We start from the raw sequence: 27,181 nt of genomic DNA, 5'->3' as shown, positions 1-27,181 counted from the left end.
CAAATAAATACATAAATACAGCATTCTGGAGACCTAGGTGACCATCCCTTAGCCAACCCCTGGCCCGTTATTTTCCGTAGACAGATATACAGTTGTTTGAACAGGCCCTGCAGTGGGGGTGGGGGTGGGACAGTTCAATGATTCATATTTATTATTATTTGGAAAAAAATTCAAGACTTCCTCCACCAAGACTGATTAAAAATGAAGAGCTTTCCGTGAAGGGTGCCTGCTCAAGAGGGATGGGAAAGCAGCTCTCTCCCACTCTTTCTAATCACTGATAAGCTCAGTATTGCAGACATTCATTGTCAAATAAATGGAAGCAGAAATATCGATTTTATAAGGAAAAAAATACGACCTCCTTTTGAGTTCCTGATTATAAAATGAAGCCCCCTTTCATGGTTGGAATTCCTAATTTAGACACTTACTGTCACATTGGCTTTCAACGCCTACACTCTATCCTGAAGAACACTGCGCAGACCTGCATTGCCTGCGAAGTGCTACAGCACTACACACACACACACACACACACACACACACACACACACACACACTTACACACGCGGAGGAGATTGTTTCCAGTTTTTCTTAAACACACATTTTGATCTCTAAAAGATCATTGCCTTTATTTTTCCAACTGGAAAAGGCATTCCTCATTGCGCTGTGCGTTTGAAAGAGAAAACGCTGTTCTGGTAGTCCTGTCAGCTCCGGTGTTATTTTAGACTGCTGCTATATAGAGATTTACAGTTGGGGCTGTCTGGCCTCTGTCAAGACATACTACTTGAATTATGATCTATAAATTGCAGATATGTTCAGGGACTTTGGTCATTGGGTTGGCAGTGCATGTGTTGGTGTGTTATGCAATGGCAAAGAAGGTTTTGTGCTTTGGCTCAAAGAGGACCAGACAGAGCAGGCATGGAAACTCTTTAACTGTCTATATGTCTGTCTGAATATCTCTTCTTATAGAACAGTGGAAAAGACTTCAGCCTAAAGCCTTTTAAAATTAACTTGACATCACTTTCATCAGCTCAAAGGCTGGACAAAAAAAAAGCACTGTCATTTATTCTGAGAAATAACTTCGTAAAGGTTAAAGCTGAAAAATATTCAAGTTATTTTGGGATAACAACTTACAGAGATAAATCTAATCGAGAATGCTTTGATAATGGATAAAAACAAGTAAAAAAAGAAGAAGAGCTCTGGAGCACTTGTTTGAAAGGCATAAATTTGGTCATTGAGATCAATAGGGGGAAATACCAATTTTTGTATCTATAATGTGTAAATCCTAATTTACAGGAGATAATGCTAGATAAGACAACCACAATTTAGAGAGAAAATTAAAGACTGGAGGGAGCTCAGTGAGTGCAGTTCTGGGATCCCCCCCCCCATCGCCTTTGGATACAGATACTAATACACTGATCCACTTTATGCATCCCAGGAGGGCATGTCATATGAAATGACTGCCTCCAATCTTGTCCTCAGTGGTGATGCTGAACATCAAGACTTTCCTGTGTCTGTCCATCTGTGCCCTTCCCAGATGATGGCTTTCCTGTCCTATGTGTCCACACGAATGCCCATGTTTTTGCACGGGCATTTCTCATCAGTTCACATGGTGCCCCCTGCAAAGGCAAGTTAGGGGCATTTGGGAGACGATGCTCCATCTGGAACCCATGATCGTTTTTGCCTTTAAAGCCGTGGCTCTAATTTATCGTGATTACTTTTCACATTAAAGAGTAAAGAAATGATGCGATGACAGCTGCTCCCAGATTATCAGATTAGATTCTGTGTGGTGGTGTTTACCGCAGGCGGAAGACAGAGGGAGAGGAAAAAGGCTGGGGAACTTGAGTCCAGTATCTCAGCAATTAACATGTAGGTTACTCCAGAAAGCCAGTTGTCCCGCTTCACTTGGTAGATTGATAATGGATGTGCAGGAAACCCTGGTGGATGAATTAGGACATAACTATTAATAATCTATTAAATGTTATTTTTATATTGAATGTGGAGAATCTGTTCATCGCCAGTAGCCACGTGAGGGCGCTGTTCACACGGCAACTGGTAATTTCCCGGCGTTATAAAATAAAAATCACCTGCCCTTCTTTTAAAAAAGGGCTTTTTACGGAAATCTTGCAAACAGCTGGCTGCAATATTGGAAGGGTTTTGTTTTCTCAATGTCTGTGGTCTTCTGCTTGCTTTTCACTTCCGCTGCCATTTTTACAGGCCAAATGACATAGGATGAAGGCTGTTCGTAACCTGCTGATTTATATATTTTCCACCTATCTCCTGGTTATGTTTGGATTTAATGCTGCCCAAGACTTCTGGTGTTCAACTTTGGTGAAGGGAGTCATTTATGGATCCTATTCTGTAAGTGAAATGTTTCCCAAAAACTTTACAAACTGCACTTGGACGCTGGAAAATCCAGATCCAACCAAATATAGCATTTACCTGAAATTTTCCAAAAAAGACCTTAGCTGCTCTAACTTTTCCCTTCTGGCTTATCAGTTTGATCATTTTTCCCATGAAAAAATAAAGGATCTTTTGAGAAAGAACCATTCTATAATGCAACTCTGCAGTTCCAAGAATGCTTTTGTTTTTCTACAGTATGATAAAAATTTTATTCAGATACGTCGAGTATTTCCAACTGATTTTCCGGGATTACAGAAAAAGGGCGAAGAAGATCAGAAATCTTTTTTTGAGTTTTTGGTACTGAACAAGGTGAGCCCAAGCCAGTTTGGGTGCCATGTCTTATGCACTTGGTTGGAGAGTTGCTTAAAATCAGAAAATGGGAGACCAGAGGCTTGTGGACTGATGTACACAAAGTGCACCTGCCCTCAGCATTTGGGAGAGTGGGGAATTGATGACCAGTCGCTGGTTTTGTTGAATAACGTCGTGTTACCCCTGAATGAGCAGACGGAGGGCTGCCTGACTCAGGAGCTGCAAACTACTCAAGTCTGCAATCTGACCAGGGAGGCTAAAAGACCACCCAAAGAAGGTAAGTGCCCAGAGAAAGGGGGAAATGGGTGCTGGGGGTGGGGTGGGGAAAACTTTGCATGGAAGTAACCCTTGCTGGATCACTAAGCCTAATTTATTCTGTCAGCTTTGAAGTAATTTGATTTGTGGTCTTCACTGTTGAAGGGCTCCTAAGTTTAAACTAGGTTTAGCCTTCATGATGTTAGAGAGGAGCAGAGGTGATGGGCAGCTCAGCGTGCTCTGGAAGTCTGGGAGAATGTTCAGGAGAAGAGAGATACAGAAATGAGAAGCCAGTTGTGTTAAGGGTTAATGAGGAAATGTGTGCTTCTGTGCAGGCTAGGAAATCTACACATGCTCCTAAAGGTAAATGCATATACAAACTTCCTTCTGATCAGCTCCAGCAAATGTCCGCTTCCCTTCCTTTCACCTGTTTCTTACTCTCCTCTCCCTGTGACTTGAGGAAACACTCCACAGAAAGCCTATGTGGACTCGGAGACTGCCTGTCTCTGAAGTCATGAGGGACCGTTTTCACCCAGGTCCTTGTTTTTGTGTAGAGAATTTTGCACAATACATTCCTGTGTGCGGTCTTTGGCCAGTCAAGAGAAACACACTGGAAGCCACAGCTCCCTGGGTCTCCATTTCTGAAGTCTCCAGCAGAAAGGAGGGGTTGGTGGCAATGAAGGCACAGATAGATTCTAAACCACCCGAGTTGCAAGTCGTTTCTCAATACTTTCTTGGTCCTTTGTTGATATGGTGATATGGAGAGAGACGGACAGACAGAGAGAGAGTGAGAGAGAGGGGGGAGGGCGGGAGGGAGACTCAGAAATGAGCTAAGTGGGGGAAAACAAAACAAAATAGTGCAATGGAAATGCAGAGGAAGAATCGCAAGTGTTCCTGTGGCTTGTAATGTTCACCCATCCTCAGTGGGGGAGCTAGCAGAAGCTTTAAGATTGTGGATTTTTTTTTTTTAATAATGTAAGAAAGCATGGCATATTTTGAGAAAATGACTTTTGCTTGGAAGGTTAATGGCTATGCTCCATTCGTTAGAGGACAGAGCCAGTACATATTCTTTCTTGTCCCCCAGCCCTGCGACCAGTGAGTGTGTTGATTTCTTATGCAGGAAATGTTTTCTGATTGCCACAAAGATCCCAGTCTGTGGAAAGGGACAGCCAAGCTCCAGTCCCTCTTTCCTCTCCCTCCCCCAACAGAAGTTGTCTTTGTGGCCAATATAAAATTGACACGTTGTTGGAGAATTTTCTTTAATGGTAGCCAAGGCTTTGTAGGGAAGTGGAGCCAGCAAGGGGAAAGGGGAGGGGGAGAAGCCTCGACAGCTCAGTGCTCTTTCTCTACTGGCTGCAATTTGGGGGATGGGAATTATGGAAAAGCAATGGCACAAGGCAGAAAAGAAAGTTAGAAAATGAGTGTAGGCTAATGGCAGGGAGAAAGGGCTGAAGCCTTTTCAGATTTCCACAGGTCAGTGTCTCACTAACAGCTGTGGCTGAAGAAAACAAAGTAGTTTTAAATTACAGGAGTTCTTTTTGCTAGTAAAAAAAAAAAAAAAAAATCCCAGAGAAGCACTTCCAACTGCAGGGATGGTATTTAACACCATTTAAAACTAATTAGTGTCCCCTAGAATAAGAGCTACAGTACACCCAGAAACGGGGATGCCACAGGCTCACTGAGAAAGCAGTGAGCATCAGAAACTGAGCTTTGCGTGTCTTCTTGGTGTTTAAATGGGAATTATAAATGCAGTTCTTCGGTTGTTCAAATTCGATCATCAACTTCAGCCCTGATCAGATTGAGAGCGGAGAATTTATCTAGTTCTGCAGCCTGTTCTCAAATGGAGGCGGTAAAAGAAAAGTTGTGAGCTCATTATGCATGATTTTCAGGGCTGCTGCTGGTGGCCAGCATGGGATGTGGCTGAAGACATTGCGGGGATGTGTAGAAGCCACAGTGCACATTTGATTTGCAGATGAGTGGGTTGGAGGCATTGTATCATAAAGCATGGGTAAAAGACTTATTTCATGTTGCTAATCAGCTGTAAAAATGAGAAGGAAATACTTGCAGAGGCAAATATGTGCTTATCTTGAAATTTTATAATGTGTATGATGCCAAAGTACCAAATTTATATAATAGGGGATTTTTTTAAAAGCTATATCAATAAAAATTCCCCAGCTATATTCTTTGTAGTCTAAATTTATACTTTTTAATTGTCTGGGTGCCTGGAGTTAGAAACGTGAGGATAAGTAGTTCCCCTGATACATTGTAGTTGGTACATTTATAAATAATTCTTTAAAATATGTATGATAGCCTTCTTATCTCATCCAAAGAAGGTTTTTTTTTTTTGTTTAGGATGCATTGTAGGAAAAGAATATGAAAATTTAGACTCCTAATTTTGTACCATTTATGCAAAGTACATTAATTCTTAAATATTTTATGTAAGTGACATAAAATACTATGTTAAGAATGATTTATTCAATATTATTTCAAGTAAACCACATAACTGCAGCCAGAGGTTGAGGCTAATAATTACATACTGAATTGCTGCTCTTATTTAACTCAAGGGTTCTTCTAATTTATAATATGAGATTTTAAAATTTTCACCCACACTTATATTGTTTGATGATCATGTTTTTTATGGAAGAAAATATTCATCTCTGCTGAAGGTTTTATGAGAATTAATACAGCATTATTCCCACCACAATTGTGGACTTCCAGTTCATTCATTGTGTACTTAGTGACTACAGTCAGTCTTAGCAGGTCTACCTAGATTGTATCATACAAGTGGCACAGATTTATCAGGGATTCTCCAAACAATAGACACAACTCTAGATTGTTTTTGCACAGTACTGAGGTTCATGACCAAGGTATGACAATGGCTATTGTGGTTATGCTCAATTTGGTTATGAGAATGCAATTAGCACTGAGCAAAGAGTAGGCTCTCCACAGTGGATGTCTGCTCTAAGAGAGGATTTTTTTTTAAAAAATAAATAAATGTTATTCATCAAGGTGCAGAACTTATTTCCCTTTCTTGTGATAACAACAATTGCAGACTACAACACACAAAAATTTTCCTGCACTGGTGTTTCATTGAACATCTCATCTGAGTACACTCCAGAACATTCTAATTGAAAGTTGTATTTGACATAGTTGGAGGTGACATCTGCTCACAGAAAGTTAGCTATCATTCACTCCTGCTTTTTATTTGAAATCATGAGACTAATTTTAGAAAAGTGACTCTTTTTAAAAACAGTGATTTGACAGTTTAGACAGTATTTGGTTTCTAAGACCATAACACACACACACACACACACACACACACAACATAACATTGGTATCCACTGGATTTTTGGATGGAATTCTGGGAACAGACCAGCAACCATTCAGAAAACCATTTTCACATTTTCAGTAATATGCTTTATTACAGAAGATGACTCTGAACTATATAGTTAGGATAGACATTTTGGCATAAGATCGTATGTCAGTACTTTATTTAGAATGGCAATATTAAAACAGTTTGAACAGAAGAATCCTACACCAGAATATCCAAGTCATATAAGAAGTCTTAAAGGAACCTTTGTGTGCTGCTGACATCAATGGCTCTACTTATGTGAAGGGAAGCAGGATCCCTGTATAGATTCCAGGAAATCTGCACACACTCACCCATTTGTCTTTCTAGACTGGCTATGCTAATCCTGAATATTCCAGCTTTCAAGGGAAGAGTCACTCTGTGACTGGGTAAACTCCAGACTCTAACCCGTGTGTGTGTGTGTGTGTGTGTGTGTGTGTGTGCGTGTGTGTGTGTGTGTGTGTGTTGTGTGTATGTGTGTTTGCACACATTTATAATCTTGGGGGATTTTTATCTCCTGTGCCCTAATATTTTTGTTCTTTGCCTTTATATTACTTTTTCTCCCACTTTTCATCTTCCTTCTTACCCTCCTTGGATCATGAGTCTTTTTGTGAATTATTGCTATCACTGAACCTTCGTCAAAGAATATATAATCCATCCATCTTTCTTTCCTTGAAGAATCAGACCCTGAAGTTTGCCCCTTCTTTTGCTGAATACCGCAGTACTTTGCAAATACTGTAGTTTTGTTCGAGCACTTAACTGTCTTGCTATGTGATTCTTTTACTTATATTTTTCTCCTTTGCCAGATTTTTAGTTGAGTAAAAAGATTGGAGTTTTGAAATTGTAGCCCAGTCTTAACATAATCTTGGTGACTACAGGTTGAAATAAACATTAAGTGAATGAAAGAATAAAGTTCTGAAAAGGGAAGATGTTAATGTATTAATTGCAGTCAAAAATTACTGATGAATCTCATTGGAAAAGCAGTCACCTTTTACTTTCTCTTCTATGAGAAGATGAATACCATTCATAACCTTTCCAATTTCATTAATGCATTGCTGATGTCAGAGACTGATCTCTGAGGTCTTCTAATAATGCTTTGAAAGAGCAAGCAGAATACAGGCACTTAGTATTATTATTTCACCATATTTGTTTGGACATGTGAATGATAAGAATAGCTTGTTAAGTTTTACCATCTAGAAAATAGTGATAATAAATTGGTACATTTCTCTGCGCATATCTTCTGCCCCTTGCACTACTGCTATAGTCATAGCATTTCCAAAAACTTGCCTGCCACAGTTTGAAGACAACACTTGTATAAAACAACAGAACATTGATTTGTATTTTAGCTCTAGATTAGGAACTATACATATTGTAATAGCAGAATATTGCCAAAAATGAAAAATGCTAGTCAAAAATTGCTGATTTTCTCATTTTCAATTTTAGACATTTACCAGTTTAGGAAGTACTTCACATATGCAGTGTTTATGAAAGAAAATGCTTGCAATGTGGTTTTGGAAGCAACTGCTTTATAATATTGAGAGAGTTGGAAATTAAGTGAAGTGTGCCAGCATGTCATGCTTGCACACATAAGGCAAGAGGCTTGTGATTCAATAGGTCTTTGTGTCTGCTGCAGATAAATGTATTAAAATTATGTTTCTTCAAAAATTACCGTAGGCGTTTTACTTCCCTGATAGTTGAGCTCCACGCATCCTTTAATTCACTGCATTTCCCTTAAGGGATTATACTGTTAGTCATCTTTTTGTGATTGTTATTTTGTGAAATACAGTTTCCTTTAGAATTAACCTGGTATATATTTCCTATAAAAGTCAACTGGCTCTTAAAGTAAGAATTAGTATAATTAAAAAATAAATTTTCCTGGGGTTTAAAGATAGCTCAGTCAGTAAAATATTTGCCACATACGACCTGAATTAAATCCCAGAAACCATAATAAAGCTAGGATTTTGGAAGTGTTATAAATCAAGAACTTGGGAAGTGGAGATCTAAGAATTTCTAGCCTTCTTGGTAAGCTACGTACCAATGAGAGAAGCTTTGTCAAAATAAATAAATAAATAAATGAATGAATAAATAAATAGATAAATAAATAAAAGATAGTTGTCTTGATAAATATCACCTGATGTTGACATCTGGCCTCCACTTGCACATATACACATGTTCTTCCCCCTAATAATCACAATTCTCTCTCTCTCTCTCTCTCTCTCTCTCTCTCTCTCTCTCTCTCTCTCTCTCTATATATATATATATATATATGTTTTTAAAAATAGCATGTGTTGGGCTTTCAGATTATGAATCCAAAAGATCATGAAGCTATCTTTTGAGCTGTCCTTTGACATAAAAATTGTATCACTAATATATTTTAATTTCTTCTTACATTTCTAATACTTGGTAAATGCTATATTAAGTATAAAAATAAGTAGTGAGATTAATAATTTGATATTTTAGTTTCTATTAATATCCATGAAAAGTTCTCAGTTCAGTATCCTAATGTAGTCATTTAATGTATCGGAGATTTATTTTCTTTACTTAAAATCTGATATACATTAAGATTTCTAGATGTGTCACTTCATTGAAGTGAAAGCAGTAGTTTGATGTACATGGAGCTGAGTTTGTAGAATGACTCAGGAACCTTTGACAAGTAAGTAAACTTGACTCATTAATAAGCTGGGAATTATACCTGCGATAATGGAGTTGTGTTCAATAAGATTGCTCCTATTGATACTTAGCACATTTGTCACGTTATGCTAGAACATTAACAAGCATTAGTAATTATTTTCCTCTCTCAAACTTCTCCTTTTGGTAGTTCAAAACAGTGTTGTCTTTTTCATTGAAATCCACATAATGCAGAGATTTATGTTTGTTATAAAGTATTCTTCTAATGTGATTGACATATTAAAGTATTTTTATAATTCTGCGCAATAATAGACATGATAATTTAGGTTCAACATAAAGCTAATAGCCAATGTGAAACTGAATCTTCCTATGGGTCCATATGTTTTCATTGTTGATGCTGCTTTTTGTCTTTTAATTGTCCACAGAAAAGTCTGGACTACACTTTACTTTTTCTTCTTGGCAGGAGGATAGAGAATACAAAAAAGGAAAAGTGACACCTGAGTTGTTAGGCAGGCTGCAGCTGAGGTATCAGCTGCCATTTTGCTTTGTGAGTGAGTGTGTGTGTGTGTGTGTGTGTGTGTGTGTGTGTGTAAAGGAAAAATATCGTTTATAAACATTCTTTCCTTAATTTATTTATTGATGTGTAAATATATGTTTCAAGACCAGGAGTATACTGAGTATTTGGTTGTAATGTGTTGTGTGTGAAATTCTTTTTTAGTGAATATAACCCTGTAAGACAAAAACAGAAGCAAACAAACAAACCCAAACAAGGAACGAACTCTGTTAGGATTTTTAAGAAAAGTTTCTGTTATTTCTATGTAAATATGGTTGAAATTCTGAAGCAAAGCACAACTCAAACTAATGGTGTGAATTGCCATGTATCAAGTATAGTAGGGTAGTTACTCTCCTTTATGAAGAATGGTCCATCAACGTGTACAGCATGGAAGTCTTTCAAACTATGCATTTGAAGTGAAATAATCTTTCACTGACACATTTTTTAGGGTTTAAAATCTGCCCATGTTAAAATTAGTATTCTTGAATATTGAATAAAAGAGTTCTATTTTATATAACATCAGCATATGATTATTATTTATCTGGTTGTTTATCCTATCTTTATATTTTTATTGTTATGCATCCATTTAAAAGATTCTCTTTCCATCACTGAGATTTTTGAAATCACTTAAAAATCTTATTCTCTACATAACCATAAGGAATTGCTAATATTTTAGATTGTGATTTAATTATTTGAACTTGTCTGTGAATTTAATGAAGAACCATTCAACCTCATGAGTGTGTGTACATTTTGAGTTATATGAATAAAAGACAGCATCTTTAGATTTCTATCCTGACGGAGGCATGACTAATACTTCAAATAGATCAACGCAGTGGTGGATGATTCATCTCAGCCTGGAAAGCTGTCCTTAGGATGTCTTTGCTTATAGGCAACCAAGCTATTCAAGTTAAATTGTTTCCAAGTATTTTAAACTCTGCTGCATTATACAAAATGAAGATTATATTTGGAGGCTTTCCTTGTAAAGGAGTTCTCTTCAAATGCCAAAGGATTCTCTTTCATATCTGTCTTAAATCACTTAGAAGAAGAGGATGGCTTTGTTGGCATTTCTTTCCCTGGAGTATGACAATAGGCATCGAGCCCCCAGCTTCTTCTTTTTTTTTTTTTTTTTCCGAGACAGGGTTTCCCTGTAGTTTCTAGAGTCTGTCCTGGAACTAGCTCTTGTAGACCAGGTTGGCCTCGAACTCAGATCTGCCTGCCTCTGCCTCCCGAGTGCTGGGATTAAAGGCATGCGCCACCACCGCCCGGCTGCCCCTAGCTTCTTCATATTCAGATGTTGTTAAGAAAATAAAGTAGATTGTTTTAGTATTCGTTTGAAGATTTTGAATTTTTTCTAAAGTAAAATTATAAGATCTTTTCTCTATAGCTCTGTTCATTGCTCCATTGAAGGGGCGTGGTCGATCAGTAGTTAGAATTAACCAGACTAGCTTAATATGAAATATTCAGCTTTAATAAATGGAAGAAAGGAAAAACTTACATAACCAGGGTTTCAGCGATCCAGGAGCACAGGGAACAAAAGGACAGAGGCAAGCACACCTGGATGTTTTATGTTTTTTTGTGGCCCCAGGGGGACACACCCTAAACGGAATGTGATTGGCTGAAGTTCCCTATCACTCCATTTATAGTTAGCCTTTATATTGTGATCCAAGAGTTAAATCTTATTAGAGAATAACCCACCTTCCTAGTTATTAAAGATTGCTCATTTATCTTCAGTTAGTGAAGAAAGCCCACCAAATAACAAGTACATAGAAAATATAACATTTAAACCAGTGGAACAAATAGGAATCTTTTCTTAGGTCATACGTGTTACTATGACCCCCCCTCCCCCCCCCCACTGCAACATAGCACAAACTAGAGTCATCTGGAAAGAGGAAAGCACAACCGAAGAAATGTCTCAATCAGGTTGGCTGATGTGGGCATGTCTGTGGGTGGCATTTTCTTGGTTAATGATTTATATGTGAGGGCCCAACCCATTGTGATGTTGCTACTACTGGACAGGTGGCCCTAGGTGTAGAAGAAAACAAACTGAACAAGTCACAGGCAGTAAGCACATAAGAAATGTTCCTTGTGGTATTATGTCCCAGAATCCTGCTCAAGACTTATCTTGACTTCCTTCAGGGATGAACTATTACCTGGAAGTGTGAGAAGAAATGTGCCCTTCCCTCCTCAAAGTTCCGTCTTCACAGTGGTTTATCACAGCAATACGAAAGCAAAGCAGAACATTGTCATTTAGTTTTGTCTTTAAAATTACTTTATAAAACGCGAGGTAAACAGTGTTTGCATTATGAGAAAGGAAATAACTGACTTGGTGACCTACTTCTAAGATAAAATATTTCCAGACTCCTTCTTAGATTGCTAGTTTCATTAGGAAGTGAAAATTGTTTGAAAAAAATATCACCAACTTGTGCATGGAAATGACCTTAGAGTTCCAATGGGGCCTGATCACAGTGTTTTAAATACATGTAGACATCAATACCAAAACAAAGAGATTTCGGTCTCCAGCAGAGAAAAAGCTACAGAGGTGAAAAACTTTTTTGAAAATTATTATGAGTAAATGATAAAGTGTCACAGAAAAGTTTACCTTTCTGAAAAATTTCTCCTGATGATCCTTTTAAGGTGAATTTTTGCAAACAAACTAATAAACTTTGGGGAAAAACATTAATTTCTATACTTGCATGTCTATAACATAGTACTTTAATTTGCATTACCCATTGGAAAGTTTAAATGCTTCTTGCAGAGAAAAATGAGTAAAGTGAATTAGCATTTTATGTGTTAAAAGAATAGGGCCAATCCTCCCAATGAAAAAGTATGGCTTGTAGAGCTTTTCTGCAGGCATTGCTTATTTGGGCAATGACAGTGTGAGGTGCATCCTACTTAGACCAATAGTGTGTGGTCTAAATACAATGATTTATCAAACAAACACAACAATAATATAACTGAAAGGTACGAAATGTGTAGGAATTGGTGGTCTTACTGGTTTATCACAGTTGTGGAAACACTTGAATCTAAGTTTTATATTATCAGAATTAAAAGACTCTTTCACCATTGCCTGATTGATAAAACCTTCACTTGAAAGTATGCAATGGGAAGATTGCTTCAGTTGATCATAATCATTGTCAGAATATGCATCCGGCAATGTCTCTATAACGTGAAAGAGCCTGGTCCAGGAGGACGATTTGACATCCAGTCAGGAAATGAACAGAATAAACCTTCTCATAAGACTGCTGTTAATAATTCAGTGGTTCTATCCATTAGATTGCAGTTCTTTTTTGGTATGTATGGTGGTATATTTACTTAAATTCACTTTTAATATGAATTTGAGTCTAAGCAAATTACTTGTTTCTAAGCATGTGTCGAAGTTTTCTAAGATGATCTATCTAGTATATACTTTTTTTATTAGTATCTTAGGAAGTCTGTGGTTTGGGGAATGCTGCCTTTTTAGTTGATTTTATTTAATTTTTTTTCTTAGGAGGTCTTGAGGAATAGCCTCTGTGAATGGGAGTTTAGGAGGTGAGGGTGTGTGCTGTGTCTAGGTACCTGGTTTGGGTTGCTTTGGGTGGGCTCCACGTCTCAGCTGAAGATTGTAGTGATGGCGGCTGAGTAGCCTCTCCTGTTACAGAGACTGCTTGTTTGTTCCCGGCCACCCAGCCCCAAAATAACCACATAGAAATTGGATTAATTAAAACACTGCCTGGTCTATTAGCTTATGCATATTTCTAGCTAGCACTTACATCTTAAAATAACCAATTTCTATTAATCTGTGTATCGCCATATGGCTTAGGCTTACCAGGAAAAGTTCTGTCTGGTGTCTGTCTCCAGCAGGGCTCATGGCTTCTCTTTGACTCCACCTACTCACTCCTCCTTTTTCTGCTTAGAGTTCCCACTTTGCCCTATTCTGCACTGCAATAAACCCAAAGCAGATTCTATATTAACCGATGGCATTCACAGCATACAGAGGGAAATTTCACCTCACTCTCCTCTTGAAGCTGGATAGTCACCATCTCCTTATTGGTTAAACTTGTTGCTAGTTATGGCTCTGTCATTGTCCGGCACAATCCTTGTCTTCCCTGTTCTTAAATCACTTTAACAGAGGGCAGGTGGTTGCTTCCTGCAGTTCTCCTAAACATAGCTATAAGTAGTTCCTTAGAGCCACTGAGGCTCATGGGAACCCCATGCTGAATTTTCCATTCTTCCCTTCAATGTGCAAAGGGATTAATAAAATAATTAACCCTTTCTGGATTGGCACATTGATCATCCAGGGTGCATAGAGAAGTTGTAATTGTCATTTAACTGCTGCTTTTCTTTTTTTGGAAAGTACAACCGTGTAGTAATAATACGATTATTATTTTCACCTCAGCATCTTATATGTATTCTTCTTAATCACTGCCCTTATCTTATGTTCTCTAAAAAATCTTTCTATAGTCATCATCCAGTTTGTTGATTTTCTAGCTGACTATTATAGACATTTAATATACATTTAATAGACATGAGCACGATTTTGTGTGTTTCTGTGTAAACAATGTATGTGTGCCTATGAGCGAGGGCACAGCATGCTGTGGTGCATGTATAGAGGTCAGAGGACAGCTTTCCGGGGTTAGTTAGTATCCTTCCGCTGGGAATTGGGGTTAGAATGTAGGTAGCTGTGCCTGTGTAGTCCCGGCCATTTCCTGCTGACCACCTCACCTCAGCCTTTAATTCTTTTTCATATGTGAAAAGGAAAACAATTGTCTTTGTTTTTAAGTTTACTCATACAATTTTATGAGATTTTGTGAACTAGAATATACCAGATATTAGGAAAATCTTTTTAAGTTGCCTACTCAAAATAATGGTAATATGGAAACGAGGGCACCTTGGGAGGGACAAATCTGTTTACTTTATGTAATCTTTCCCTATTAATCTGGCAAGCTTTCAACAACCTGCTAGCGCCCCACAGACTGAGGGATTTCAGTTTACTTTGGCTCTCCGGAGAGGTCAGCTTTCATACAGATCCTTCAGCCTGTGGTCAGCCACTTTTGGCTGTCCTCAGTTTTTTGTAATTTCAAAGTCAATGGTTTAAGTAATGAAAAATGCCTAAGAAATTGATACGGTACAGTGTCCCTTTATTTTTTTTAATAATCTTTAATTTCAAATATGTAATAAAATAGCTTGGGAGCAGCTTTTTAAACTGTAGCTTATAGTGTGTTAAAAATCTACTCACCTAAAATATGTGACTTTTTAATCCCCTTGTGGTTTTCTCGGAATTTTTTAATGACCATATGTTGGTGTTGAATTTCTTGTAAAGGGCATAAATGAATTCTAGGCATAATAAATAGTGCATGTGGTGGCCTCTGGTCTCCATCATGAGACCACAGAAACCACAAAAACTGAGCAATGATATTATAGAGTAGGAGTTGATTCCCTAAATGACTAAACTGATGAAGGCTAGAGAAAGAAGGCATATTTTTTTGCAAGCATGCACATCTTTCCTCCTTAGCATTGGTAACATTAATTTTCTTTCAAGAAAAGTTGAGACCCCAAATATTAAAGAAAAAACCAAAGAAGTTGTTAGTTTAAGCAGTTAGGAGGCCTAGAGTCTTGCTCCTCAGCCCCTCCCATCTCCCTGTGCTGATCACAGAAGCAAATGCATTTGAAAAGCTGCTGCAGCATCTTAGCCTGCTTATGAGAATTTGGGAAGGTTAGCCCTATGTATTTCCTTCTGTAAAACTATTTCCAATGTCGAATCACCAAGAAAACGTAAGAACCACCGTTTTGTTTTTATTATGCTCAGGATAGGATAGAATCCATAATATTTGTCTAGGATCCTATGACCCACATATCTGCTCTTAGCTCTACTCCATATATGTGAGGATTATATATAATATATAGCTCCCCACACAATGTGCTACTCAGTTTTGTCTGAGACTAGCATCTAGACTTGTGCAATCCTGCATCCCCTACTATATATCAGACAATGTTTAGACCTGTTGGAGAGCATGCCACCAACATTCTGCCACTTAACTACCACGTGTCATCTAGCCCAATTGGCCTTTATTGTCTGCTAGCAAGCGTCAGTCTACCAAGACGTTTCAAGGTTTGCTTGTCCAAGCATTATGGGATAGAATCCATGGTAGGTTTATGTCAAAGGTGAGGTCACCTTTTACTGCTTCACATTAGTCAAAGAAATGACCTCTCATGACCTACTTCTTATATTTGCCATTTGACACTGCCTGTAGAGCAGTGATTCCCAATTCATGGGTCACAACCCTTTGGGCAACTGTCTATCCAGAGCTATTTACATTATGATTTATAATAGAAGTGAAATTATGGTTATGAAGTATCAGCAAAAATAATTTTGTGGTTGGGGTCACCATAACACGAGGAACTGTATTAAAATGTCACAGCATCAGGAAGGTTGAGAACCCCTGCTTTAGCATATGGAGCCTGACAGTCTGGATTTGAGGGAGGACACCCTGGTTCTCCATTTTTCTAGTTCTCTAGACTTTAGGCTTCTTCCCAGACGACTTCCAGTCATAAGCGCAACTGAAAACTTGCATTAATGTAAGCATGTCTCTTGTTCACATATGAGTCTTCTGTGATAAACTCATCTCAGACACATTTAACTCTAATATTATTTATTATTTTATTATTTTTGTGCATGTACATCCTCAATATGTGGGTGCACAAATATGTGTAAGGTATGAATGTGTAGGCAAGAAGTTGATGCTAGGTATCGATTGTTGTTCCCCTTGTATATTGAAGAAAGGTCTCTTGTTGCTCTGTTTGTGAGCTCACAAATTTGGATCGACTATTTGGTCATCTTACTCAGCGAATCCCTGTTTCTGCCTGCAGAGGACTAGGATTGCAGGTGCCGTCTGCTGTTCATGCCTGGCATGTACATCACTTCTGAGACGTGAACTCTAAGCTTCATGCTAGGTGTCAAGGATTTTATCAGATGATCTGTCTCCTCAGCCATCATAGTTTATTTAAAATCTATAATTATAAATAGATTACACTGTGGTAGGTACATTCTGATCTTTTTTATTGTTTGACTAAAGTTTTAGTTAGTTGTAAATTATCAATCGATCTGATATTTTTAGTTCTCTGATTACTCACAATGCATATCTCTGATTGAAGATATATTATTTTTTTTCTTTTTTTTCTCATTTTTTTATTAAAGATTTCCATCTCCTCCCCTCCTCCTACCCCTTCCCTCCCATCCCTTCCATCCATACCCCCACTCCACCCCTCTCCAAAGACAAAGAGCCATCAGGGTTCCCTTCACTATGTTAAGTCCAAGGTCCTCCCAGCTCCCCCTAAGTCCAGGAAGGTGAGCAACCAAACTGACAAGGCTCACAGTGAGCCCGTCCATGCTGTAGAGGTCATGTTCATTGCCATTGTCCTTGGTTTCTCAGTCCTCCTCCACCGTCAGCCACATTCAGAGAGTCCGGTTTGGTCCCCTGTTCCATCAGTCCCATTCCGACTGGACTTGGTGGTCTCCCGTTAGATCTGTCCCACCGTCTCAATGGGTAAAAGCACTCCTCGCGGTCCTGGCTTCCTTGCTCATGATCTCCCTCCTTTTGCTCCTCATCAGGACCTTGGGAGCTCAGTCCGGTGCTCCTATGTGGGGCTCTGTCATTTTCTCCATCCAATGCCAGGTGAAGGTTCTATGGTGATATGCAAGATATTCATGAGTATGGCAATAGGATCTGGACATTTCTGGCACCCTCTCCTCAGCTGCCCAAGGAACTAGCTGGGGGCGTCTTCCTGGACACCTGGGAACCCCTCTAGAGTCAAGTCTCTGCCAACCCTAGTATGGCTCCCTTAACTAAGATATATAATTCCTTGTTCCCATATCCACCCTTCCTATGTTGGGACATTTGAAGATATATTATTAAAGAAAACCATAAATGTTATTAATATTGGAATTCCATTGATATAAATGGATGATTGGGGTATCATTATTGTTCTCCTCCTCCCTATAATTCCAGGCATGGGCTGTTTGGGCAGGCATGTCATTGGAATTGCATTCATATACGACTGTTTTTGCATGGGATTATTTGAATAGCTCTAGCCAGTCACTTCTGAGCAAAGGTAACACCACTAATTTCTTTGCTGGATTAAGGCTTTGATGTCTCTTATTTCTGGCATGTAATCTTGCATGTAGTAAAGGGGCTCTCATATCAGCCCAGGCTATTAGTGGGTAAGAAGAGACCTAACTTTGAACCTTGATCAATATGTGATGGCCAAGAAGTATGAGAAAATTGATTTTTGTGGCTTAGTATACAGGTTCTTCATGGTGATTGTTCTCAATGGTGCTTTGGCTTATTGTTGATGTGCTGAATAATTCCAGGTACTTGTGTGATGGCCATGATCTTGTACTGTATTTGAGGGGAGGGAATTAGCTCCCACATGCATAATATTGTACTCCAGAGTACAATGCAGCTTTTATTTTGAAAGTTACTTGAGGTTTTCTGAGTCTTAGAAAAGAATTAAACAGAAGATATTGTTATCATCGGATGAGCCGTTACTGCTGCCTATACAAGCAAGAAACGGTCATTCTAGGCTGGTAGCTTCAGGTGAACCTTGTCCTGTTCACTGAACCTTTTCCTTTCTGCAGCTCTCATTTTCTCTGCTGTGTTTTTTCCTGCCTCTCTTTGCTCATTCTCATTTCTTTCCCTCTTTGTTCCCTCATTTTTCAATAAACACACAGTGTAGGAATTATAGATGGTGATCCATCGATTAACCATTGTGGTAATTTACACAGAATCTTTTATTAATAAATGTTGATGGTTTTTGTAAACAAATATTTTTATAGAGATTCCCCGGGGAGTTTGTAATCACTTAGTAAGCACTGCTTCATTAATCTTAGCAATTTTCTTGCGAGGTTAATTATGTAGCATTAATTAACCTCCCCTTTGAGTAGGTGGGGTTTTGTCAGGGAAGTATTCTTACCTCCTCTGAGAAGTGGGAGGGCACTGCACGGGGAGGCTGGTGTGAACTTTAAACAAGCCTCAGGGTTGCTTACCAGGGAGGGAACTGCTCTCATTGTTTGTGGAGTGCTGTCAAAATCTCTTCTAAGGCCAGTGCTTCCTTTTCCTGGGTTTCAGATTCTCAAAACATTTGGGTTATGCTATGCCCATTAACTATAAGAGGATCACTCTAGGGGTCAGAGGAGAGTATATAATCCATTGGACAACTGAAGAATTAAAAAAGAAAGCAAATACATTCTGCTTTCCCCCTTTCTGTTTTCTGAAGAAAATCCAGGAATGGAGATAATTGCTACAATTTTTATGTGTGCGTGTGATATGTAACACACACACACACACACATTTGCATATTTTTAGATAACTATGTAGCATTCAATGATTAAGGCATTGTACACATTTGTATAGTAAGAAAAGCTCAATGTTTTCCAGTAGTTTGAGAATATCCTCTGTGAAACTGTACTTACTGACTTTTATTATAGTCTTCATTGGAGAATCGTGAAGCTACCAGCACACTGCCAGAAATGAAGCTAAAATTTAAAGTAGAAGGCTTAAAATTTTTGAAAATTCACTTGGCATCTTTCCAATAAAGTGAATAAACAATTAGTCCATGGATCTCTTTGGAGATCAGAAATGATAGATTTTACTATGGACTTAAACATAAACCATTTGTTAAGTAGTTTTCTAAAATCTAAAGACCGTTCTGTGTTTGCAAACACAGCCACCTACACGGGTAGTTCAGAAGAAGTCTCACATACTTGGTATGGGAAATTAGAGAGTAACAAATTCCCTTTAACTATTGACTCCTCTGCAGGAATATTTTATCTTCGAGAGACTGCAAATTCCACATCTTCACTTTCAGTTTCGCGCTTTAGATCTTTCTTACCGACGTTGATTTTATTGGTAGAACAAAATTTCTGCAAGAGACATTTCATAGTGTTCAAAGTCAAATGGCCCGGAATCGACTCCTGCTTCGTCGTTTCTGGCCCTGTGCACTTCAGAAGATTTCACATCTCTCTAAACTTCAGGGCGTCCTACTCTCGGTATTCACAGCAGATAATTTTAGCACAGAATTTGGGAGATGGAGCAAGGCAGTGCTGAATGCCTGCCCATGTCCACATGGGAGTTTCTTGATGCCTGAACAATGCAGTACAGGCTCAGTAAATGTTATCAATTTGGTGATCCCAAAGCACTTTATTGTGCTAGAGATTTTGCTCCACCAAATGAAATTTTGATCCCTAATAAAAAGTAATCCATTTATTTAACAGACCCAAGAGAAATTAAAGTGTTTCCTGGGGTGTTCAGTGTATGGTAATATGTAGCCTGTATTCTTTATTTCCTCTGCAGCTGAGAAAATAGTGAGTTACGTCGACATACCTGTTTTTCATTGCTCCTCCTTTTAAAGACAAGCCATTCTGTTCACAGCATCACTGTTATTCTATTTTTAAAATGAATTAGTCAGTGATGTGGAATTACATTTGGCCGCGAAAGCAACTTTATCTTCTTGAGTACTTTTCCAGTTAGGGTGTATGTCCGACTAGTATAGGCCTTTCTGGTAGTGTTTGATTTTAATGGATTACCATTTTATTGGTTCTATCAAGTTAGAATCTCAGGACTCCTACATGCCCTAACATGAAGCCAACTGTCACTTCTGTCTCTGCGTTCCATCAATCTTGCTCTTTCTGAAGTGTCAAGTTCCCTTGAAAAGTGTCTTATTTCTGCCTCTTCCTTAACATTTGTTCCTAGACTTAATTAAGAAAGATAGCAATAAAATGTAACTGTGCATTTCATTTCCCAAGTGATCAACTTGTTTGCTTTCCATATAAAAACAAAACAAAACAAAAACTTTAATTTTGTATGATGTCACAAGCACGCCAGCCAGAAACACATTTCCAGCTTCTTAATTCTCTAGTCTTCTAAGAACTCCTGACTAGAAGCTGCGGATGAGGTCACACCTGTGACAGGATTGTAAGACAAGGAGACCATAATGCCCATAAAAGTAATTTTGGAAATTTAAATCAGTATCCAAAAATGTTGCTATTATTGTCAACATTGCCAACATAAACCTGTGTATTTAATTTCATATCTTTGGCTCATTGGTGTTCAGGTTTTGAATACAATGGCCCTGCACTGTGATAATGAACATCATAAATTTCATGGTTTTTAATATACTTGAGATTCTTCAAGAAGATTTATGTGTTGTTAGGACAGTTTAGTTTCTTTATATCAATGTCAGGGGTTAAGAATTTTGACTTCAGATGGAAACATTTATGCGTGATTTCATCTTTCACTGGCTGTCTCTGGAAATCAGGGCAGCATGCTTCATGTTATTGCGCACTTTCTGTCCTTTCAAAACAAGGTCACATCTATGTACTTTCTTTTTCTTTTTGTTTTTATGTAGTCTATACAGGAGATAAACACAGTTAATGCATAGGTATTCAGGAACAGCCAGTTCTCCTAATTTACTTTTTAAGCAATGTGAAACTTAAGATTTAGGCTTCTCCCAGTAAGTGATGCATGATGACTTTGCTTTTTATCCATTTTCAGCTTTCTCATCTGTAGACAAAGATCAGAAAGTCAATTAGTCATTTCATAATGAGCTTCCACTCTTACATCAACCAGACAAGTAGCTTAGAAATAAACATGTCTTCTGTTTCCTCTGGATTCCACACACAGCTGAGAGCAAGGAGAGGACATTGATGAACTCATCAAATTTCATCCTTAGAAGTGTAAATTGTGATGTTACAGAGATACTTTGTCCAGGAGGCAAAGACTATGTAATAAACACTCATCTTTGTGCCATATGAAGCAATTAAAAGTATATGTGCCATTATTTGAGAAATACCAATTATAGTCCAAACTTTTAATTTGTGGCGTTTCTCTTTAGAAATTAGTCTTTAAGAGAGTACATGTAAGAATCGGTTCTCTAAAGGACAAAAGTGGAAGTATTTTAGAGAACTATTTTAATCTACTCACGCTACTCTTCTGATTGGCTCACTTAATAAATTTAGTAGGTAAACAGAACATCTGCCTATCTCTTCCTACCTTCGGAATGCTCAAGTTTTAAAGAGTTTTAACAAACCTAATCACGTCATAAACACCTTTTTTGAAGCTTGTAGCTTTGTTTTTGAACACAAGTTGCAATATGAATAGGTGCATTTATATTCACAGTTTTTCAAAGACAAAATTGAAATGAACTATTCTGTTTTCTCTCAACATACTGAGATCAAGCAATATCAACTTACCATTTATTTTGGCTAAATCGATACAAATAGGCGATACAACTGACCTTTCCGGAAATAAATGTTTCTGTTTTCCAGGCAGCAGTTGAGCAGTGGTTAGCACAGTAAATCTGTTGAGAGAAATTTCTTACTTGTGCTGGCTGTTGTTGACTGAGTTTTCTGTCCTGCCTGGTTGCCACAGTTGTTAAGTCCCAAAGAAATCACAGAGGTCTACATTAATCTTAAACTGATTGGCCCATTAGCTCAGGCTTCTTATTAACTCTTAAAACTTACATTAGCCCATTATTCTTGTCTATGCTAGCCACATGGCTCGGTACCTTTTTTCAGCGAGGCAATTGCATCTTGCTTTTTCTGTAGTGGGCTCAAAAGTGCAGAAAGAGCTTCTTTCTTCCCAGAATACTCCTGTTCTCCTTGACCTGCCTCTACTTCCTGCCTGGTTGTCAGCCTATACTTCCTGCCTGACTACTGGCCAATTAGCATTTATTTAAAACATAGTTGACAGAATATAGACAGTTGTCCTGCACCAGGCTGTTGTAAAAACAATCTAAATGGAACAAAATAGTCCCTCCCCTAAGCCTGTTTACTTATACATTTTGCAGTATGTCAATGAATTCCTTTCTGTGTATACGAGGCCCATGAGAGATACTTATTGAGTTAACTTTTACTGTCCACATATGAAAACTGTGACACAGAGAGGGGGCAAAAGTGAATTCAAGAATATGTTCTTAATCCACCATTCTGTTGAGATAAATGCAATCTAATACTTTAATAATTCAAAAGGTACTAAACCCCTGAAATTCTTTGTTGCTATGGGATATTCAAAAATGCAAGGAACTTTTATTCTAAGCCTTCTTGAGTATATTTGTTAAACTGTGCACAGTGGCCTTGGCTGTCTAATATTCTTCCAGTATTTTTTCTAATGTGTAGGTTGTATTCCTTCTTAGTAATAAGGGTGAAAGTGATTAAATTTTGACCTGCTATTAGCATACAGAGCTCATGAATAAGTTTTAGTCATTTATATGAATTTTAAAGACTTTATGTTTTTAATTAATATAAATATCCACTCAGGTATAAATGCAGTCTATTTTTAATATTCTGTTCTTGAAAAACATGAATGTTTTATGTTACAGGAGCAAAGACTTTGCCGTTTAATTGCTTTGAACTTCTCTTAGCACCACATTAACACAACTAGGTGCTTAATCTGTTCTATAATTATAATTATGGAAGATCAAAATAAAATAGAATTACAATTACCTCTTGTATAAAGTAATGATTTTAAGTTGTTAATATGTCATTTATAGTCGACAAAAATATAGTTAAATTCAGCATCTTGTAATGGCAAAAGAAACAGGATATCTATAAAAAGAAATAGAGGTAAAAAGTTCATTCCTTAGCTGAGGGAATAGTTTGTTTAATTTTTCTCTTTTAAATAATTTGTTAGGTTCCTTTTAAATTCTCAGCTTTTGTTTTGTTGGGTGCTGAAATTGAATACTATCATTTTGGCTAGAAGAAAATAATTTTGGGTGATTTTCTATATCAATTTAGGGATGGTCTTAATTATAATAGCACTTAATTATTGAAAAACAATTTGATCCAAGATTTCTACATTATGGAAACGATTCAGTGTGATAGGGATATAAACATTCAAGAGAAAGCAATCAAAATGAAGTTATTTTTCTTATAGAAAGATAGCTACTTATTTGATTTTAAGATTTTAGAGGCCATTTGTAGACCTGTGTCAGGCAAAACTAAAATTATTATTTGAAAAGTGCTTCAGAAAAGGTTTTTATTTTCACTTCATTAATTTTATGTTTTTGAATATATTTTCTATTTACATATGCTAAACATCATATTCTCCCAGAAGTGAAATTTATTTTGGTTGTAATTAAAATTTAATGTATTTTTGTATTCTGTCTGAATTAAAACACAACCACATATCTCTGATAATATTTATTTTTGTATTTCATTGTCAAAAACAATTATATTTAAATAAAATCAGAATTCTTATTATATATAATTATATATAAATTTTTCTATGGGGCATGATTAAAAATATTTCAGCATTTGCAGAATTTAACAGATTAAGAAGAATTTAGAAAACTATTCCAAAGCAATTTTCTTGTTTTGAACATCTGGTTAACAGCTGGAGTAATGAAAGTCAACGCAGCAATAACCATCTTTTACACTGATCCCTCACTCACACACAAGCTCTAGGAAGGATTAACTACTATTAAGTCTTGCTTTCTCTTTCCCGAGAGATTTCTTCCACTAAAGAAACAATTTTAGAGTTCTTAAGCACATCAGCTAAAATATATGGGGATTATGAACAGTACTGATTAACCTCAGATTTCAGTCTGATATAAGTTCCAGGGAGAATACTATCTTGAACAGGTTACATTAACAAGCTATGATAAACTCTCTTGGTAATTCAGTGAACACACTTAATGCCCAAATGATTTTGTATCAGTAATTCCTGATGTATACAGCTGAACCTGTTTACTGAATTGTCCAATTGGTAAAGCCTCAGCTCACCCTACTAAGGTGTTTATTAGTTAGGTTATAAATTTTATGGTGGATAAAATTTAAAATTATCTAGATTTTAACAGTTCACATTTTTACTGTTTTAGGTGAATTTATATTTTATTGTCAATTGTTGTTTTCATGTAGTGTTGATAAATTTGGGGTGCATTCACTTGAAAATGTTTAAGAGCCTTCCTCCTCAGTTTCCCGCGGAAAAAGGCTTAATTTATATGTGCACTTACCCCTTATATGGAACAGTAGAAACAGCTTATGTGAATCAGCCCTTTAATTTACTGGTTAGCCAAAGTCACCCAAAGTGGTATTATTCCCATTTAAATTGCATTTCTACTATTGAAATTCTTCCCATTTAAACTGTATTCCTACTATAGAAATTCATAGGCATTTTGTATGACTAAAAAGTCATTCTTAAAGATAAACTTGAAATCCTTGTGAATTTGACTCACGGTAGTCTTTCTACCATGTACCATCTCCAGTGATAAAAGAAAAAAAGCATAGATTGTTTTATAATTACACTTCTATACTAATTCCAATTTGTAAGTGTTTTTGAAGAGACTGGAATGAGACTGCAGATTTTTAGCAGGAAGTTAATTTAGGTCAGAATGAGTCATAAAAGCAGTAGATAGAATATATGAACACAGTATATGAAAGTTTATGAAATACAATTTTTGATAAGTAGCTGAAGGCTCATGATTCTTCGTGCTTTCTTTCTTCCTAACCTAAGATTATTCTGTAACGAAATATGTATGTCTACATGTAACAGCTCACAAAGATACAGTTTCTTTTATGTACACAGTGTATGGGTTCACCTTGACCTAGCTGCAGCCACCATCTATGATATTTGTCATTGATTACTCTGGGCTTGTTTTCCTGGAATAGTTTTTTTTTGCATGTTGTATACAATAAACCAAGAGTTGTATATGGAACTTTGTGAACAGACACTAGAGCTGTCCATATCAGAAATATGCTACTGGCACTTTTAACATTAGTTTGAAATAAAACAGGTATTTTCTGGCCTGGATGTAGTCACTTTAGTCCTGACTACTATATAAGCTTTTTTCCTTCCTGAACTTGCAGGTATGTGCTGGTCTAGCCCCGCAGAACCATGTTCTTTCACTGAGTCTCCAATATACACATTTGTGGTAGAAGTAGGAAGGAGTAGAGGCGAGTTATAGTGAAAAGGGTAGAGGTTGCATGCAATTTAAACAAATTAAAATGTATACCTCAATAAAATCAATAAAAAACAAGTTAAATTAAAAGGTCTATGCTAGGTAGTAGGAGTTCAGTAAACATAGGAAACAGAGACTATTTCCCTTAGTGTAACTTGTTTTTAAAAATTATAGAGAAAAGTGTCAGTCGAGTGAGTAAGGAGTTATGGTAATAGAAAAATAAGTATTTCCTTTTATTAAATGACAGTTTTCTAAGATGAAGAGAAAATTGAGTGAAACTTTGAGAATACTTCAATGTAACCCTATACTGAGAGGTTAAGTTTGGGTTCCTGAGAATTAAATAATGTTTGCTGAGAAATTAAAAGCTATGGCTCCCAATGCCTCATGGTGAATTAATTGCCACCTGTAATTCCAGTTCCAGGGGATTAAGCTTCTACTTCTAAACTCTACAGGTGTCAGACATTTGCACAGTGGACATGCATGTGTACACTAGGAACACTCATGTACATCCAATAAATAGATCTTAAAATTAATATAGCATTTATTTCTATGTAATTCACAGAGAGCCAAGAATGGCCAAAATATAAATCTATTTGGCCATTCAATGTTTCATAAACAAATTTTCTATATTCATGGTATCAAATTAAAGTTTTAATGTCTCTATACAGAAATAGCAAGTGTGTATATTTTAAAATGATATCTGTAAATAATATTTTACTTAATAAATCCACCTATGACAGACCACAATGGACTTTCTATGAAAAAAATCATTTAAAACTTACTAAACAACTACTTTGCATGTAGACAGGCCATAACATTGAACAATGAAAATGTGAAGGGTCTTGGTCGATCTGCAGTTATGATTAACCAGACTAACTTTAATATATAATATTTAGCTTTAACAAAGGAAAGAAAAGGGAACTTACAAAAGCCAAGGTTCCAGCGAGGAGCTCAGGAAAACAAAGAGAGAAAACAAACACACAGAGATGTTTTATAGACTATTTGTGGCCGGGGGTGGGGGGGCACACCCCACAGACAAGGTGATTGGCTGAGAGTCCCCTTCAAAAATGTTTTGGATTTTCTGTTATCATTCTAGAACAACTATAGGAGAAGTAAAAATAGAGAAGACTAATTCTTGATGTTTCTAGAAGTGATGCCTGTTATATTATAAGAATACTGTTGCAAAAATACTCGGTTGCAGGGGGCGCTACTTGTTTGTTCCTGGCCGCCCAGCTAGCTTAGGCCTGAAATAATCACACAGAAATTGTATTAGTTAAATCACTGATTGGCCCATTAGCTCTAGCTACTTATTGGCTAAATCTTACATATGAATTTAACCCATCTGCATTAATCTGTGTATTGCCACATGGCAGTGGTTTACTGGCAAAGTTTTGGCATGTCTGAGTCTGGCAATGGCCCCATGGCTTCTCTCTCTCTGCCTTCCTTCTCCCAGCATTCAGTCCATTATTCCCCGCCTACCTAAGTTCTATCCTATCAACAGGCCAAGGCAGTTCCTTTATTCATTTACCAATAAAAGCAACACATAGGCAGAAGGACCTCCCACACCAATACTCACAGATGTAATAAAATTTTTCAAATGGACAGTAACTTTCCTCTCTAGTTGTACTTCATCAACATTGATGGTAACAGTAGAAAAGATATAAAAGGTAGCATATTTGTCTATTTTCTTATAGTTGTTTGCTTTTGCTTTTTGATTTGAGGACAGGATCTTGATAGGAAGTCCGCGATAGCATACAACT

General features: G+C 37.2%; 1 protein-coding gene across 1 annotated transcript in view; it reads left to right on the top strand.

Moving 5' to 3' along the window:
* Window positions 1-2,226: 2,226 nt before the first annotated feature.
* The window catches only part of Adgrb3 (adhesion G protein-coupled receptor B3), a 710,232-nt gene continuing 685,277 nt past the window's right edge, over window positions 2,227-27,181 (top strand). The window contains exon 1 of the mRNA XM_038342237.1: window positions 2,227-2,983. Coding sequence (XP_038198165.1) covers window positions 2,227-2,983 — 757 coding nt within the window. The remainder of the gene's footprint in view (window positions 2,984-27,181) is intronic.

This window comes from Arvicola amphibius, chromosome 9 (genome assembly GCF_903992535.2).
Source record: "Arvicola amphibius chromosome 9, mArvAmp1.2, whole genome shotgun sequence".
In the NCBI taxonomy this organism is placed as follows: Eukaryota; Metazoa; Chordata; class Mammalia; order Rodentia; family Cricetidae; genus Arvicola; species Arvicola amphibius.
This window is presented reverse-complemented; position numbering and strand designations above follow the sequence as displayed.